At 42.1% G+C, this 14,512-nt stretch overlaps 1 protein-coding gene across 1 annotated transcript in view; it reads right to left on the bottom strand.

Annotated features, from left to right (window-relative positions):
• IQCB1 (IQ motif containing B1) overlaps positions 1–11,432 on the bottom strand; it is a 29,520-nt gene extending 18,088 nt beyond the window's left edge. Inside the window, exons 1-3 of the mRNA XM_070957094.1 lie at positions 11,321–11,432; positions 7,351–7,513; positions 1,149–1,278 (exon numbers count right to left, since the gene is read on the bottom strand). Coding sequence (XP_070813195.1) covers positions 1,149–1,278; positions 7,351–7,513; positions 11,321–11,420 — 393 coding nt within the window. The 5' untranslated portion in view covers positions 11,421–11,432. The remainder of the gene's footprint in view (positions 1–1,148; positions 1,279–7,350; positions 7,514–11,320) is intronic.
• Positions 11,433–14,512: the final 3,080 nt, after the last annotated feature.

Here is a 14,512-nt window from a genome sequence, read left to right as displayed (position 1 = left end):
TGTGTTTTGAATTAGAAACTACACGTCTGTACAGCCATAAATTAGATGCAGTGTGAGCATTTTGTGAAATCTGTTAGTGTAGTATGTATTTTTCAGGTATTAAAAATACTGCAAAGCAAATGCTGTTTTATTAGTTTCTGTTCTTTGTTTTATCAGAAACATGCAAATAAATGGACAAATACAATTATTAGAATTTACTGTATTATGTATCGTTACTCTCATCGCTTGAAAATGTAAGTACAGATACATTGCAAAAGGAAAAACAATACATAAAGAGACAACAGCAGAATATCTGCCTTGGCAACATTTACTGTAGCATCAGCCTACAGCCAGAGGCAGGTCTAATATTTGCCACAATTCTATGTTCTGTTACTCTGAATAAACGATTAATGAAGCTATATGTGGATGCATTTTCATAAGTTCAACAATTTCCTTGTCCATATTGTCAAGCAGAGTATTATCATCCATTATCAAAAAGGGACAATGCACAGCTTTGGTAACAGTCTAGCATATAAATTATTTCTTGGTAAGTGTCACTTAGGCCAGGTATTACTGACTTACAGGGTGCAGTTTGATACAGCTTTCTACCTTTTGCTGCAACAATATCCTCTGTTCATCTGAAAGAGATTCAGACATTCTCAGAGAGAACGTGCCTTTCTTCTTCTTTTAGGCCAGGTATTAGAACAGGTGGGAACCCTCACCTACCAATATCAACATTTTTCTATGCAGGTAGTCCTCAACTTATGACCACCATTGAGTCCAAAATTTCTGTTGCTAAGGGTAAAGTAAAATTCACTTGTTAACAAGTGAATTTTGTCCCATTTTACAACCTTTATTGCCACAGTTAAGTGCATCACTGTAATAGAGTTGTTGTGAATCTGATTTTCCCATTGACTTTGCTTGTCAGAAGTTTGTAAAAGGTGATCATATGACTCCAGGACACTGCAACAGTCATGAATATGAGCCAGTTGCCAAGCATCTGAATTTTGATCACATGACCATGGGAATGCTGCAACAGTCGTGTGAAAAACTGTCCTAAGTCACTTTTTTCAGTGCCGTTGTAACTTTGGACTGTCACTAAATGAACTGTTGTAAGTCTAGGACTGCCTGTATTAGTATGTCAAGATATTACAAAATGGCTCAAATACCTTGATTGCCCGAACAAATTGTGCTTGCAAACGCCTTCCCAAAAAGAGGAGGCTGTCTACTGCAGAAGGAAGCAGTTTACTGTAAAACTCTTCACGTTCTGTTTTCACCTCAAGACCTACACAACACTGACTGAGAAGGAAAAGAAAAAAAAATCCCTCAGTAATTTGCAAATAGTATAGCCATAGGCTAATACTGATAAGTAAGTTTTCCAAGGATCTTGCCCAATAATCACAGACACGATAGGCTTTGAGTTCAATGTATTTATTTGCTCAATTTCTTTCTATTCAGGTAAACTCATTTGGAACTGGTCCTGGACTTCTGCGCACAGCCTTTATATATGGAGGAGGTGGAGTCAAGGTAAGGAGGGGTTATGGGAAGGGCTAAGTGAGGGAGGAGGGATCAGTGGGTCAGTCTATGCAATGGTGTATACACAGTTAGGCATTTACTTGTAACAAATCCCCCTCTAAATGCCTAACATTCGGGGTTGATTCGTACCCGGCATGGTCACCCCTAGTTTTGATGTGAGATATGTGTGTTGCTTGTTTGGTAATGGTTTCGTTAGAATGTCCGCGACTTGCTCAGAGGTTTCACAATGTACGGCCCTAATAAAACCTACATTTGATAGTTGCCTGACATGCTTATGCTTGATGTCGATATGTCTGGACCTCTGACCCACTGCTTCTGCGTTGGAGATGTCTATGGCTGCTTTATTGTCCTCGTGGATAGTTATAGGATAAGCCGGTTCAGTCCATATTTCAGAGAGCAGGTCATCGAACCACACTAAATTGTTAGCTGCCTTTGATAGGCAGATGTACTCTGCTTCTGCCGTGGATGTGGCAACCAGGTTCTGTTTGCCAGTATACCAGTGTACCGGGCAGTTATTGATGAGGAACACATAACCTGATGTGCTTTTCCTGCTCTTGGTATCACCTGCCCAGTCAGCGTCCGCATAGCAGGTCAGCGCCGGTTTTTTGGATTTGGATGGTTCCAGGCATAGGTACGCGTCTATGCTATGTTTCAGGTACCTGATTACTCGCTTCACCCCTTCCCAGTGGTATACCTTGGGTTCACTGACATGTCTGGATAATAAATTAACAGCTAAGCTGATATCGGGCCTTGTCCAATTGGCAATATACAGGAGGGATCCAATGACAGATCTATACAAGGTGTTGTCCTTAAATGACTCCCCCTCTTCGTGCATATGTTTCAAGAAGTCTGTTTGCATGGGGGTTTCACATGGTTTAGCGTCCCTCATGTTGCATCTATGTACAAGTTCTAATATTTTCTCCCTTTGAGAAACCTTGAACCCGTTCTCTGTTTTCTCGATTTGTACTCCTAGATACTTATTGACTTTCCCTAGGGTCTTGAGTGTGAATTGTTTCCCCAGTTCTCTGGCGAATTTATCGCAATTTTGCTTGTGCTGCCCCATGTACAGGATGTCGTCTACGTAAACGAGTGCGTATTCGATCGATGTGCCCTCCCTCTTGGCGAAGAGGCAGAGGTCTGCTGATGTGGCGGTAAAACCCATGTCCCTGAGTGTTTTGGCTAGGCATTCATACCATCTTTTCCCGGACTGTCTTAAACCGTACAAACTTTTGTTTAGTAGCCAAGTGACTCCCTCTTTCGCGCCTTTCCCTGGGGGTGCCCTGACGTATATTTCTTTGTCTAACTTCGCATGGAGGTATGCGGTTTGAACGTCAAATTGGTAGACTTCTAGGCCTAAGATAGATGCAACTACTAGGGCGCTTTTGACACTTTCTGCCCTAACTGTGGGTGAGTAGGTATCCGTGTAGTCGTCTGGATACCTTTGGGCGAACCCCTGAGCTACGAGTCTAGCCTTGTAGAGGGCCTTGTTGTCTTCGAGTTCCTTGATTTTGAAAACCCACTTCGTGCCTATGAGTGTCTTATCGGCTGGGACCTTAGAGGGGGTGTACACGTTCAGTTCGCGCAGGCTAGCCATCTCCCTTTCTATAGCTTGCTCCCACTTATCTCTCTCTACCTGCGGCAGACTAATGATTTCTTCGTATGAGTTGGGTGTTGTTCTATTTGGGTGAATGGACATGACATAATCTTTAAACCTCTTGGGCATTTTGTTTCTGTTGGGTCTGATAGGTCTCATGGGTCTTGTGTCGGTGTCGTGCATGTATTTGGCCTCCTTCTCTGTGACCGTGTCTACCTTGATGATGGGGTGGTCTTCCTTCCACCCCTTGGTGGCTACCTCATGGTGTCTTGGTCTTTGTCTGTCTTGTGTATTTGCTTCTAATGTGATGGGTTTGCTTTCGTCCCTTGATTCGTTTGTGTCTTCCTGTCTGATGAGTGTCTCGTTGAGGTGTATCTTAGACCAGTTGGCGTTCTCGTGGAACACCGCTGTTCTGGATACGATGAACCTATTGTCCCTGTCAATGAATCTATAACCTTTTGTGCCTGGTTCATACCCCATGAACCTTAATCTCCTGGAGACCTTGTCTCCTTTTCGCCTCAGTTGCCTGGGGATGTGCACATCCGCCGTGACTCCAAATATGTGCAGGTGCGCAATCTTTGGTTTTCGGTCGTACATCACCTCATAAGGTGTTTTCCCTATTACGCTAGACCAGAGTCTGTTCAGCGTATAATTTGAGTAGTTGATAGCTTCCGCCCAGAATGGCTGTCCTAACCCCGCATCCTCTAGGGCGCATCTCATCATTGTTTGTAGGACTCCATTCCTCTTCTCTGCGACTCCATTTTGGAACGCGGAAAAGGGAGAAGTCTTGTAGTGTATTATCCCGTGCATCTTTGACCAGTTCGAGAATTCCCTCGATAAGAACTCAGACCCCCTATCTGTCATTATTTGCCTTATCTTTGTGTTGTGTTGCGTTTCCACTCTCTTATAAAACTCTTTAAATTTTTGGAATACCTCGTCTTTATGATTAATGGTATACACAAAGCCATAGCGGCTGTAGTCGTCTACTATTGTCAGAAAATATCTCCTTTTGTATTTTATAGAGGGCTTCATGGGGCCCACAATGTCCATATGTACCAGGTGGAAGATAGAATTGGTAGTACGGGTGGCTTTTCTAGGTCTGGGTTTGGTTTTTAACTTAGATGATTTACATATAGAACACTCTAAGTAGTTTTTGCAGTTTTTTATTTTCAAATCACTGGTACATTCTGTCATTTTTTGGATGACTGGGAAGCTGGCATGGCCCAATTTTCTGTGTAGCAAATGGGCGCAGTCATCGTGAATGGGTTTGCCTATCAGCAATTTCCCTCTGTGTGTCGTGTTGCCTTCGGTGGGGTCGTCTTCCCTGCCCCCCTCTGCCTCAACATGTGTGTTGACTTTATTCTCAGTGTTTTCTAGTTGGGCGATAACTTGGGTCTGGTTATTCTTTTTAGGGTGGAGGTATGTTAGCCCTCCATTAATGACTATTTTGCCGATGTTTTCCCTGTCTCTGGTCAGGTAGGCTTCTCCCTCTTTGAAGGTGGTCTCTATGCCCATGTCCTTGCTCAGTTTAAGCGGTGCTAAAATGTTGTGGGGTATTTCGGGTATGAGTAATACCCCCTCTACTTTGCCTATCCCGCTTATGAACGTGTTTCCTCTCCCTGTCACTAGGACCTTGTTTTGATTGGCCACCTTAATGTGGTAGTTTTCCTTTGTGAATGAGGTCAGTATCTTTATGTCATGAGTTGTGTGGTTGGTGGCTCCCGAGTCGATGAGCCATGTTTCTCCTTCCCTGGTTTGTGAGTGTGTGTGTGCGTTCTCCCCGATCCCATACATGGACCCTGGTCGGCTCTCCCTAGAGCTGTCCCTACTTCCCCTTCTGTTCCTTGGGTCGGGGGAGTCTCTGCGCCTGTATCTGTTGTCTGATGGGGATCTATCGGGGAGCCCTGGCTTCCTGCCTTCCCTTTCCCTTTGGTAGGTGTGGTCCCTTCCCCTTGAGTTTCTTGGGCAATCCCGTTTGTAGTGATTCTTTGAGCCACAAGTGAAGCATTCTGGGTAGTCTAGGTTCCTAGTTTGGAACTCAACTTTCTTAGTTGGCCTGCTGTCCCTGCGGCTGATGGAGCGGTCCCTCCTTAAGCTATCTTCTGCTATTATCCTATTTGTCAGTGACTCGAGTGTGAGGTGGCCTAAGCCTATGCTATCCAGCTGCATTATAAAATTGTCCCAGCTGGAGTCCAGGGAGTTGATGACTATGCTCTTCATGCTCTCTTCGGATATATCCTCCCCCCTTTGTATCAGTTCAGTCCTTGTGGCATTCAGGTTCAGTATATGTTCACCCATGGGAGTCCCCGCTTTATGCCTGGCAGAGTGGAATTCCCTGGATATCCTTGCTGTGGTGGCAGCGCTTTTACTATAGAACAGATTAAATATTCTCTGCTGTATCTCAGACACAGTCAGATAATGGCTTAGGCTGGGGTATACACCTGGTGGGATACTTGCTATAATTAAATAGTAAGCCCTGTGATGCAAGCAATCTGTTTCTAAAGTCCAAGGTTTTGTGGGGGGGTCATCAACTAAAAACAATAGATCCTCTTTTAAAAATAAAACCTGGAGTTGGTGATTCCACTGCATGAGGTTCGATCCGTCTAATTTAAGAGTGGGAAAGTTAGCTGGTAAATTCCCTGAGTTGTGTGATGAATTACTCACAGTCTGTTGCTGCCCATGGTGTCTCAGGTGAGGGAACTCACAATATGGCTTGGGTATGCAGTTTGCAGCTCTGCACAGACTTGGATTTATGTTCCCTCCTTCTCTTCTTGCTGGAGCCAACTGAGCACGTGCGAGGCCCATTTCGCTACTGTAGCCGGTGGGGGAGTAGCTGGCTGTTGCTGCTCTTAGGCCTCGGCCTAGGCCTCCAGTTGGGGGTCCCATCTCACTCCTGGGGTGTCCGGCTTCATCTCTGGAGGCAGGCATCCATCGCTGGGCGTCCGGATCCATGCAGGGGGCTGGAGAGAGGCGAGGAGGCGAGGCGGTCGTAAGTCGAGGACTTCTGGGGTTCTGGGGCGTGGTGGCTGCGGTGGGCCCCGATCCTTGATTGCTGGTCCCTGGGCAGATGAGTAGGCCGGGCGGAGGCCACATGGGGGTTGAGTAGCAGGTGTGGCCTCTTCCCCTCGGGCCTCTTATGCTTGGTGCTGCGGGTGCTGGGTTCGAGTCCTGCCATCTGCATGATTCAAGCATGGTTGGTGCCCTGCAGTTGTCTTCGTGGGGGCTGGTCATCGTGTGGAGTATCTGGGGGTGTGTGCTATCATCAATGGCCCCCCCGTAGCCCCCTCGGTTCGCGGCGGTGTCTCTGGGGTGCATGGCTGGCGTGAAGGGGTTGCGTGCAGGGCCTATCACGGCTGCTGGGGCCCCAGGTGTCTTTCTGGCTTCGAGCTCGGGAGGTGAGCTACAGATGCCTTGGTGTGTCCCTTCTGGGGTGCCTTTGCCTGTTCCCCCATTTGTTCTGGGGTTTCTTTCATTTCCCGCCATTGGATTTGAATCCTGGCTCCCTATTGGTCGGTGGCCATCCCAAGATGGCCGCCCGGAGCATGGCACGAAAATGGAACCGTTTGGCTCTTGGGCCTCTGCCAGGGGGTATCTCTGTCTTACCGGTCTGGCAGCCTCGTGGTCTTGCTCCTGGGGGCTCATCGCTGCTCCCTGGTCATCTAGAAGGTCCCGGAGCTTCGCGATGAGTTCATCCTTGCTTATGGAGGCTTCTATCATTTTCTGTATGGTGTCCTTCAGTTCATCTCTCTCGGGTGATCTGTCTCTGGCGTGCCTGGCTGCACTTTCTTTTGGCCTCACGCTTCTGTTTGTCTGGTCCAGTTCCTCCATCTCTGCCATCAGCCTGGTGGTGGACCTTGTGTTCATCCTTCCTTCCATTTCCGATTTTGGTTCTGTTTATTGGGCATAACCATCCTCTGCTACCATTTTGATAAGTAAGTTTTCCAAGGATCTTGCCCAATAATCACAGACACGATAGGCTTTGAGTTCAATGTATTTATTTGCTCAATTTCTTTCTATTCAGGTAAACTCATTTGGAACTGGTCCTGGACTTCTGCGCACAGCCTTTATATATGGAGGAGGTGGAGTCAAGGTAAGGAGGGGTTATGGGAAGGGCTAAGTGAGGGAGGAGGGATCAGTGGGTCAGTCTATGCAATGGTGTATACACAGTTAGGCATTTACTTGTAACAAATACAGAGTTATTAGAGCAGGAATACAGCTATGTAACTGTGCAGTATTTTTACCTTAATATCTCTGCTATCTGGGCAGCAGTAGCCCATCCTCCAGGCACTTTTGTATAATCTTTCTTAAGGACTAGTAGACAGTACTGGACTAGATCATAGTAGTATAAGTCTTGTTTAATTTTCTTCAATTCATTACTTCCTGGGGATGCACTCGTTAAAATTTCTAAGAAAAAAAATTGAACTACTTAAGTTTGGATCCCTCTACAAATAACAAATACAGAGGGCTACATCTATCCATATACCACTAAAACGCTGATTTCTGTAACATTTAACATGGTGAACAGATACCGTATTTTTCGAAGTATAAGACGCACCTACCTTTTTTGGTTGTTGTTTTTTTTTAAAAGTTTTTTTTTAATTTTTGAGACAAACAAACATACTGTACAATGTATTTTCTTTGAACAGAGTATTTGTGTTGTGGCTCCGCTACCTGAGCCTGTGTCATCGGCAGGAGAGGACTCCGAGAGTGAAGGAGAGGAGTTGGCAAGGCCTCCCTCTCCAGGACCCTCCTCTCTGGCAATGCCTTCGGTGTCCGCTGAAGAGCAAGAGATAGGGCCAGGGCCAAGCACGTCCACGCAGCCACAGGTGGATAGTGATGAGAAAAATGAGTCTTGGCTGGATCCTCGGCAGCGTCGCAGAGATAAGCGTGCGCAACAGAAGAAAAGGCGTGCCAGAGATTAAGCTGAGTCACTGGACCACACCCCACAGGGTATAAAAGGGGGTGAGGTGGCCATTCAGACTCTGTGACGGACAAAACTAACTACTATCAAGTCACATTGCATCTTTGGAAACAACATTATCGGCATTGGATTTATTTTACGAACTGGACAATTCTTGACTATGTGTATTTTGTTTGTGAGTAAAGTTCTTGGCAAGCAGCTACTGGGTTGCTGCCAAGCTTCTTATCGGAAGAATTGGTTGTCTGCCAGTTTATTTAACCCCCAGCTGTCTGTTTGTGTGAGTGTGTGAGACGGGGACAGAACAATTTGGCTGGTTCACAAATTTAAACATTGTTTAATCATTTCAATTAAATTTACAATTTCTATATTTTCTTTTTGCCATATTTATTTCTCATCTTTTTTTAAAAAAAACCAATATTACCCTTCATCCTCATCTCTAATCTTAATGAAATTCAATTTTTCCCTTCTATTCTATATTATACCCCTTCCCATTGTCATCTATTTTTATATCCAACCTCACATTGGTTAATTATGTAATATTACAATTGTTTAATACAAATTCAACATTTTAATATAAATCAATTAATTATATAACTATCTTTTTTTGTATATTAATCAATATGAACATGAATATTCCAATTATTTCCATGCAATCCAATTTCTTACAAATCAATTAATTATATTTACCAATAATAAACCAAATAATTTTTCCCTCTTATGTTACTCATTTTCACATCTTAAACTCTCCCAATAACCCACATAGTTTTGCCCATATAATTCTCCAAATCACAACTTAATCATTTCTATTTTCATCACAATATAAATCCAAATAAACCAAAAAAACAATATATAATTAAAAATATTTCAATCGTTACAATTTTCCTAATTAAATTTAAAAATGTTCTAGCTGTTATCCCAGCTATAATTTAATCCTTTTTACTTTCACCACCATATACCATTAAAGGTATTTCATTGTTACAGTTTATACTTATTCATATTTCTAAAAAAAAAATAAAAAAAATAAAAACTTATCATTGTCTAGATTTCAAAACTACAAAGACAAATATTCCAATTATTATTCATTTCATTTTTACAATCATGATTTCCCATTTATTTCTTACTATTATTCATATTTCAATTCTAAATATTTATAACATTTTTCTCTTTCATTTCTTTGTCTTTTTCTTCCTTCCCATTTTTATTTTTGCCTTTTTTTTTCCTTTTTTTCTTTTGTGTTTAAAATCTTGAGCTCTCCTCTTTTGCCCTAAATTTCCCATTGTTTGCACCTACCTTTTTTGGTGAGGAAAAAGAAGAAAAAGTCTCTGCCTCTGCCTAATTTTGCCTCGTTGCAGCAAACAGCAAACAGCCTGCTTTACTTTTGGTTTCGTTTTCATCATAGCTTGATTAGCACAAGGAAAAAAAAAAATCTGCTCCAGCAATCTTTGCAGCAAGCAGCAGAGCCCTGCGCAAAACAGCTGAGAGCAAATCAGCTGAGAGTCGGGAGGCTGATCTAATCAACTTGTGCTGATTAATCTATGTTGAAGCTGAAAGGAGCTGTTTTTTTCTTGCTGTTTGCTTGCAAGGAGGTAACTGCTGCGAGGCACAGGCCAAAGGGTGGGGGCCAGTGGGTGGGCGGGGCAACATTCGGTGTATAAGAGGCACCTAAATTTTCACCCCCTTTTAGGGGGAAAAAAGGTGTGTCTTATACTCTGAAAAATATGGTACACCATAGGGAAAAACCAAATGGGATAACTAACAGAGTGCACCCAAAATCTGGGACCCATAACGCACATGGAATTGAAATTTGGCAAATCTTATAAAATATTTTATGACACGAACAATATCATAAAGCAGGTTACGACATCACACAAAATGTCATAAAACATTTCCAGTGGTCAATTACTGTTTGACTGTGCTATATAGGTTCAAAGGGCTATTTTCAAGGCAGATACATCTCTGAATATCTCTCTGAATTTTTAAAAATATCAGAAACTTTGCAATTGTTGAAGATATTAAGAAATCTGGTAAAGAAATATCTCTGAAACAATGGTCATGGACTGTCTCATCAGTTATTAAAGTACAGGCAACCAATTGTTAGATAAAATATAAAAAGCAAGCTATGTAATTCACATCAAAAAGGTTATTTTTTATTTTAGAGAGAAAATATATTATTAAAAGTTATTTTAAAGAGAAAGAAAAAAAGAATGCAGACAAAAATCAAACTGGTGGTATAAAATGAATTAAGAAGACAGTAGAAATGTAAATAAATAAATACTGTTTAGTCAATGAGAAAATGCTTTGAACATATGGCATGTGCACAGTGTCCATAATAAAGTAATATGAGACTAATTTTGAGTTGGAATTCTGGTAATCAGAAAGTAAGACTTCCTTATTCTGCACAGCTGAAATGAACCAACTTTGGCCGTAACTTCCTTTACTGGAGAGCAGCCCTCTAGCAACTGACAGTTTCTCCAACTGAAATGATACTGTGGTTTATTCTCTGTCTCATTTTGTTCAGAGTATTTGCATAATATGCTTACCAAGATTAAAATAACCATAATTTACTAAACCTGATTTTCTAGGCTTGTGTGATACTCTGAACTATAAATACACCATTTATAGCGAGTTTGCATAGCACAGCCACAGCTAAAATATGGCTGACCAGTTTATTATGGCTCAGTGTATTGAGCCAACATGCATCTGATTTGCTAACAGATCAATTATAGTTCTTATTATAAGTCTGGTATACTTTTTCTGAGTAAAACATTTATCAAAAGATATTAGCTTTCAGGATTTGATCAAGCATGACTTTTTATAAAAATTGTTAATCAGAAAACATGCTACGAAATTCCTAACTTTTCACTAACTCCTGGCTCTCAAAGTAATCCGTATTATGTCCTTCATAATTGGCTCTCTTTTTATATAATTCATATCATACAATTTTTTGTTAGATTTAAAGATATAGAAACACATTCTAATTCTCATCCCATGATTAATTAATGGGCCAAAATGTCATATGAAGCATAAAATCAGCCCATTCTACCAATTTAGAAATATATGAATAGTTTCGGTTTCTTCCCCTTGGTTTCCAATCTTAGTGCCTCAAGCATTATTTTCCTCCTTTTCCTTATTTGCCTTCCAACATCTCATTTCCTGGATCACTATTACACAAAACACCAAGATTGATCATGTAAATTAAAAACACATATTAAAATCATAGCATAGCAGGCTCGGTGCAAAAGCAGGTTTTAGTTTTACCTTATGGTGCTACACCTAAGATCTCAATTTACCTTTTAACTTTAGCAGCAACACAGGAATATCCTGATCAGGACTTTCAGTAATCTGAGCAGTCAGAGACAATATTCTAGAATCCACAGGAAGTGGCTTCATTTCTCATAACATTAACTACAGAAAGAAAGGAAAAAAGTCACCCAAGATCTTTAGTAAGTGATATTTTATGGCAAGTAATAGTTTAACCAATATGTAATACCGTGTTTCCCCGAAAATATGACATGTCCCGAAAATAAGGCCAAGCCTGATTTTTGGGGTGGGCATAAATATATGCCCTCCCCCCAAAATAAGCCCAAGTGAAGGGTTGGACATGGCCAGCACAGGAGGCAGCCTTTCCCTTCCCCAGTCACTTCCTGGAGGTTCAGTCCCATAATTGCTGCCCGCTGATCAGTTGAGCCAAGGAGGGCTGTGCAACTCTGTCTAGATCTCCAGAGTCGCAGCACAGACACATCCCCAAAATGCTCCATCCAAAGCCTTCAGCCTTGCAATCCTGGAAGGGGCATCTGTGCTGCAATCCCAAGAAAGAACGGTGTGTGTGTGTGTGTGTGTGTGTGTGTGTGTGTGTGTGTGTGAGAGAGAGAGAGAGAGAGAGAGAGAGAGAGAGAGAGAGGAGGGAGGGAGAGAGAGAGAGAGAGAGAGAGAGAGAGAGAGAGAGAGAGAGAGGGAGAGAGAGAGAGATCTCCGATCCAACCTTGGAGAGTTACCTAGGGCTGGCAGCAATGTCCTCTCCATCCCCCCCCTCTCTCACACGCACACTCTTGGCAACCGATTGAGGTAAGACTGTTCTTGAAGGGGGCGTGAGACGTGTGGGGCCTCCTGCTGCTTTTGCAGCATCAATTGGCTGCAAACGCAGCCATGATTCTTGCCATTTCTTCTCCCCTCCCCAATCCTCCCCATCTGCCACACCCAAATTGTGCCCCAAAATAATAAGACCCCCTGAAAAAAAGGCCAAGCCCTTATTTTGGGTTTCAAAAATATATAAGCCAGGGTCTTATTTTTGGGGAAACATGGTAAATAGATTTCATCTAATAAAATCCACATCAGACTTCCATGGAAGATATTTTAATAGAAACTAATTTTAATATCCAATTCATACACTTTACTGTTTCTACTGTTTCTTTGAATTTGGGAGATTTAAGACTGACAATAGGATATTTTTTACCAACACATAATTTAATTATGAACATAAGAGCAATAGACACAGGCATCCATTTAGATCCACTGTTTAAAGCTGTGTTGGGCAAACTTGTAGAAGAGCATATATCAATGGGTATTAGTTTTATAAGCTATTCACTACCTCCTGAACAACAACAAACTTTAATTACTAACTGCAGGGAGAAAAAGGGGAAGAGGATTAATGCTTTTACAATTGATACTTGCGACATCTTGGATGACATCTGATAAACATCTATATGACAACTTTGAACTAGACAAGCCCTGGGTGTGATCTAACAAAGCTTTTATGTTCTTAAAACTGGTGTAATAAATACATCACTTCTAATACAAACTGTATTTTTCTTTCCTTGTTGAAAACGAACTTTTCAACACAGGGCGCTTTATTATCTTAGATGTTTGCCCCAGTCTTCCCAAATTCAGTATCTTCCTTGAATAACCTATAGCCCTACAACATACTAGTCCTGGACCACAATTTGCCAATTATATTTTAGTTCGCATGTTAATTGAATTTAGCTCATATGACTAGTTTAGCAGTCAGTGAATCTCATGCAGTGAATCTCATGCAGTCATACCCATATTGGGACTACTTCTATATCCTCTCCAGAGCCAGCAAGATTAAAATATTGAGATACTGGACAGGACAGATCCAAGTTCAAATGCCCACTGACCATGAAATTCACTAAGAGATCTCTCATCAGTTTCTCTCAATCACGTGGTTGTAATGGATTCAATAATCCCCGTGTAACCCATGGGGGGGAGGATTTAAACCCCACTGCTGTACAGGTAATCCTTGATTTATGACCACAATTGAGCCCAAAATTTCTGTTGATAAGCGAGACAGTTAAGTGATTGAAATGTATTTGAATGTAAGTAAGTGAATTTTGTCCCATTTTAAGATGTTTCTTGCCTTTCTTGAACCCCTGCAGTTGTTAAGTTAGTAACACAATTTCTAAAGTGAATCTGGTTTCCCCATTGCCTTTGGTCACCAGAAGATGCATGAGCCCAGGACACTTCAACTGTCATAAATACATGCCAGTTGCCAAGCATCCAATTTTGATCACAGGACGATGGGGAAGGCTACAACCCTTGTGTGAAAAACGGTCGTAAGTCACATTCTTCAGTGCCACTGTAACTTCGAACAGTCACTAAACAAAAGGTTGTACATCAAGAACTACCTGTACACGACTGTGAGATAAAGTGTGACAAAAAAGGCAATCGACTGAAAGTCAAGGATGTAAGAATGTGGTGGTACTTAGCCAGCGCTGAGGGATCTCAAAAGAAGCCGAACAGGTTAAATTTTGGTGAATACATAGCTACCGAAGACAACCCAAAATCCAGGGGTGAAATCCAGCAGGTTCTGACAGGTTCCTGTGTGCAGTGGCAGTAAAAAAAGCCAATGCAATCCTAAATTGCATTAACAGAGGGATATAATCAAGATCAAGTGAGGTACTAATACCACTCTATAAAGCCCTAGTAAGACCACACCTAGAGTACTGTATCCAGTTTTGGCCACCACACTATAAAAAAGATGTTGAGACTCTAGAAAAAGTGCAGAGGAGAGCAACCAGGATGATTAGGGGACTGGAGACTAAAACATATGAAGAACGGTTACATGAACTGGGCATGGCTAGTCTAGTGAAGAGAAGGACCAGGGGAGACATGATAGCCGTGTTCCAATACTTGAGGGGCTGCCACAGAGATGAGGGGGGTCAAGCTGTTTTCCAAAGCACCTGAAGGCCAGACAAGGAATAATGGATGGAAACTGACCAAGGAGAAATTCAACCTAGAAATGATGAGGAACTTTCTGACAGTGAGAACAATCAACCAATGGAACAGAAGTTGCCTTTGGAAGTTGTGGGAGCTTCATCACTTGAGACTTTCAAGAAAAGATTGGACTGCCATTTGTCAGAAATATATAGGATCTCCTATATTGAGTGTGGGGTTGGACTAGATGACCTATAAAGTCCCTTCCAACTCTGTTAATCTGTCTGACTGTCTGTTCTGGAGAACCAGTA

Source organism: Pituophis catenifer, unplaced genomic scaffold, assembly GCF_029215685.1.
Source record: "Pituophis catenifer annectens isolate HBS135680 unplaced genomic scaffold, rPitCat1.0.hap2 SCAF_1, whole genome shotgun sequence".
NCBI lineage: Eukaryota > Metazoa > Chordata > Lepidosauria > Squamata > Colubridae > Pituophis > Pituophis catenifer.
This window is presented reverse-complemented; position numbering and strand designations above follow the sequence as displayed.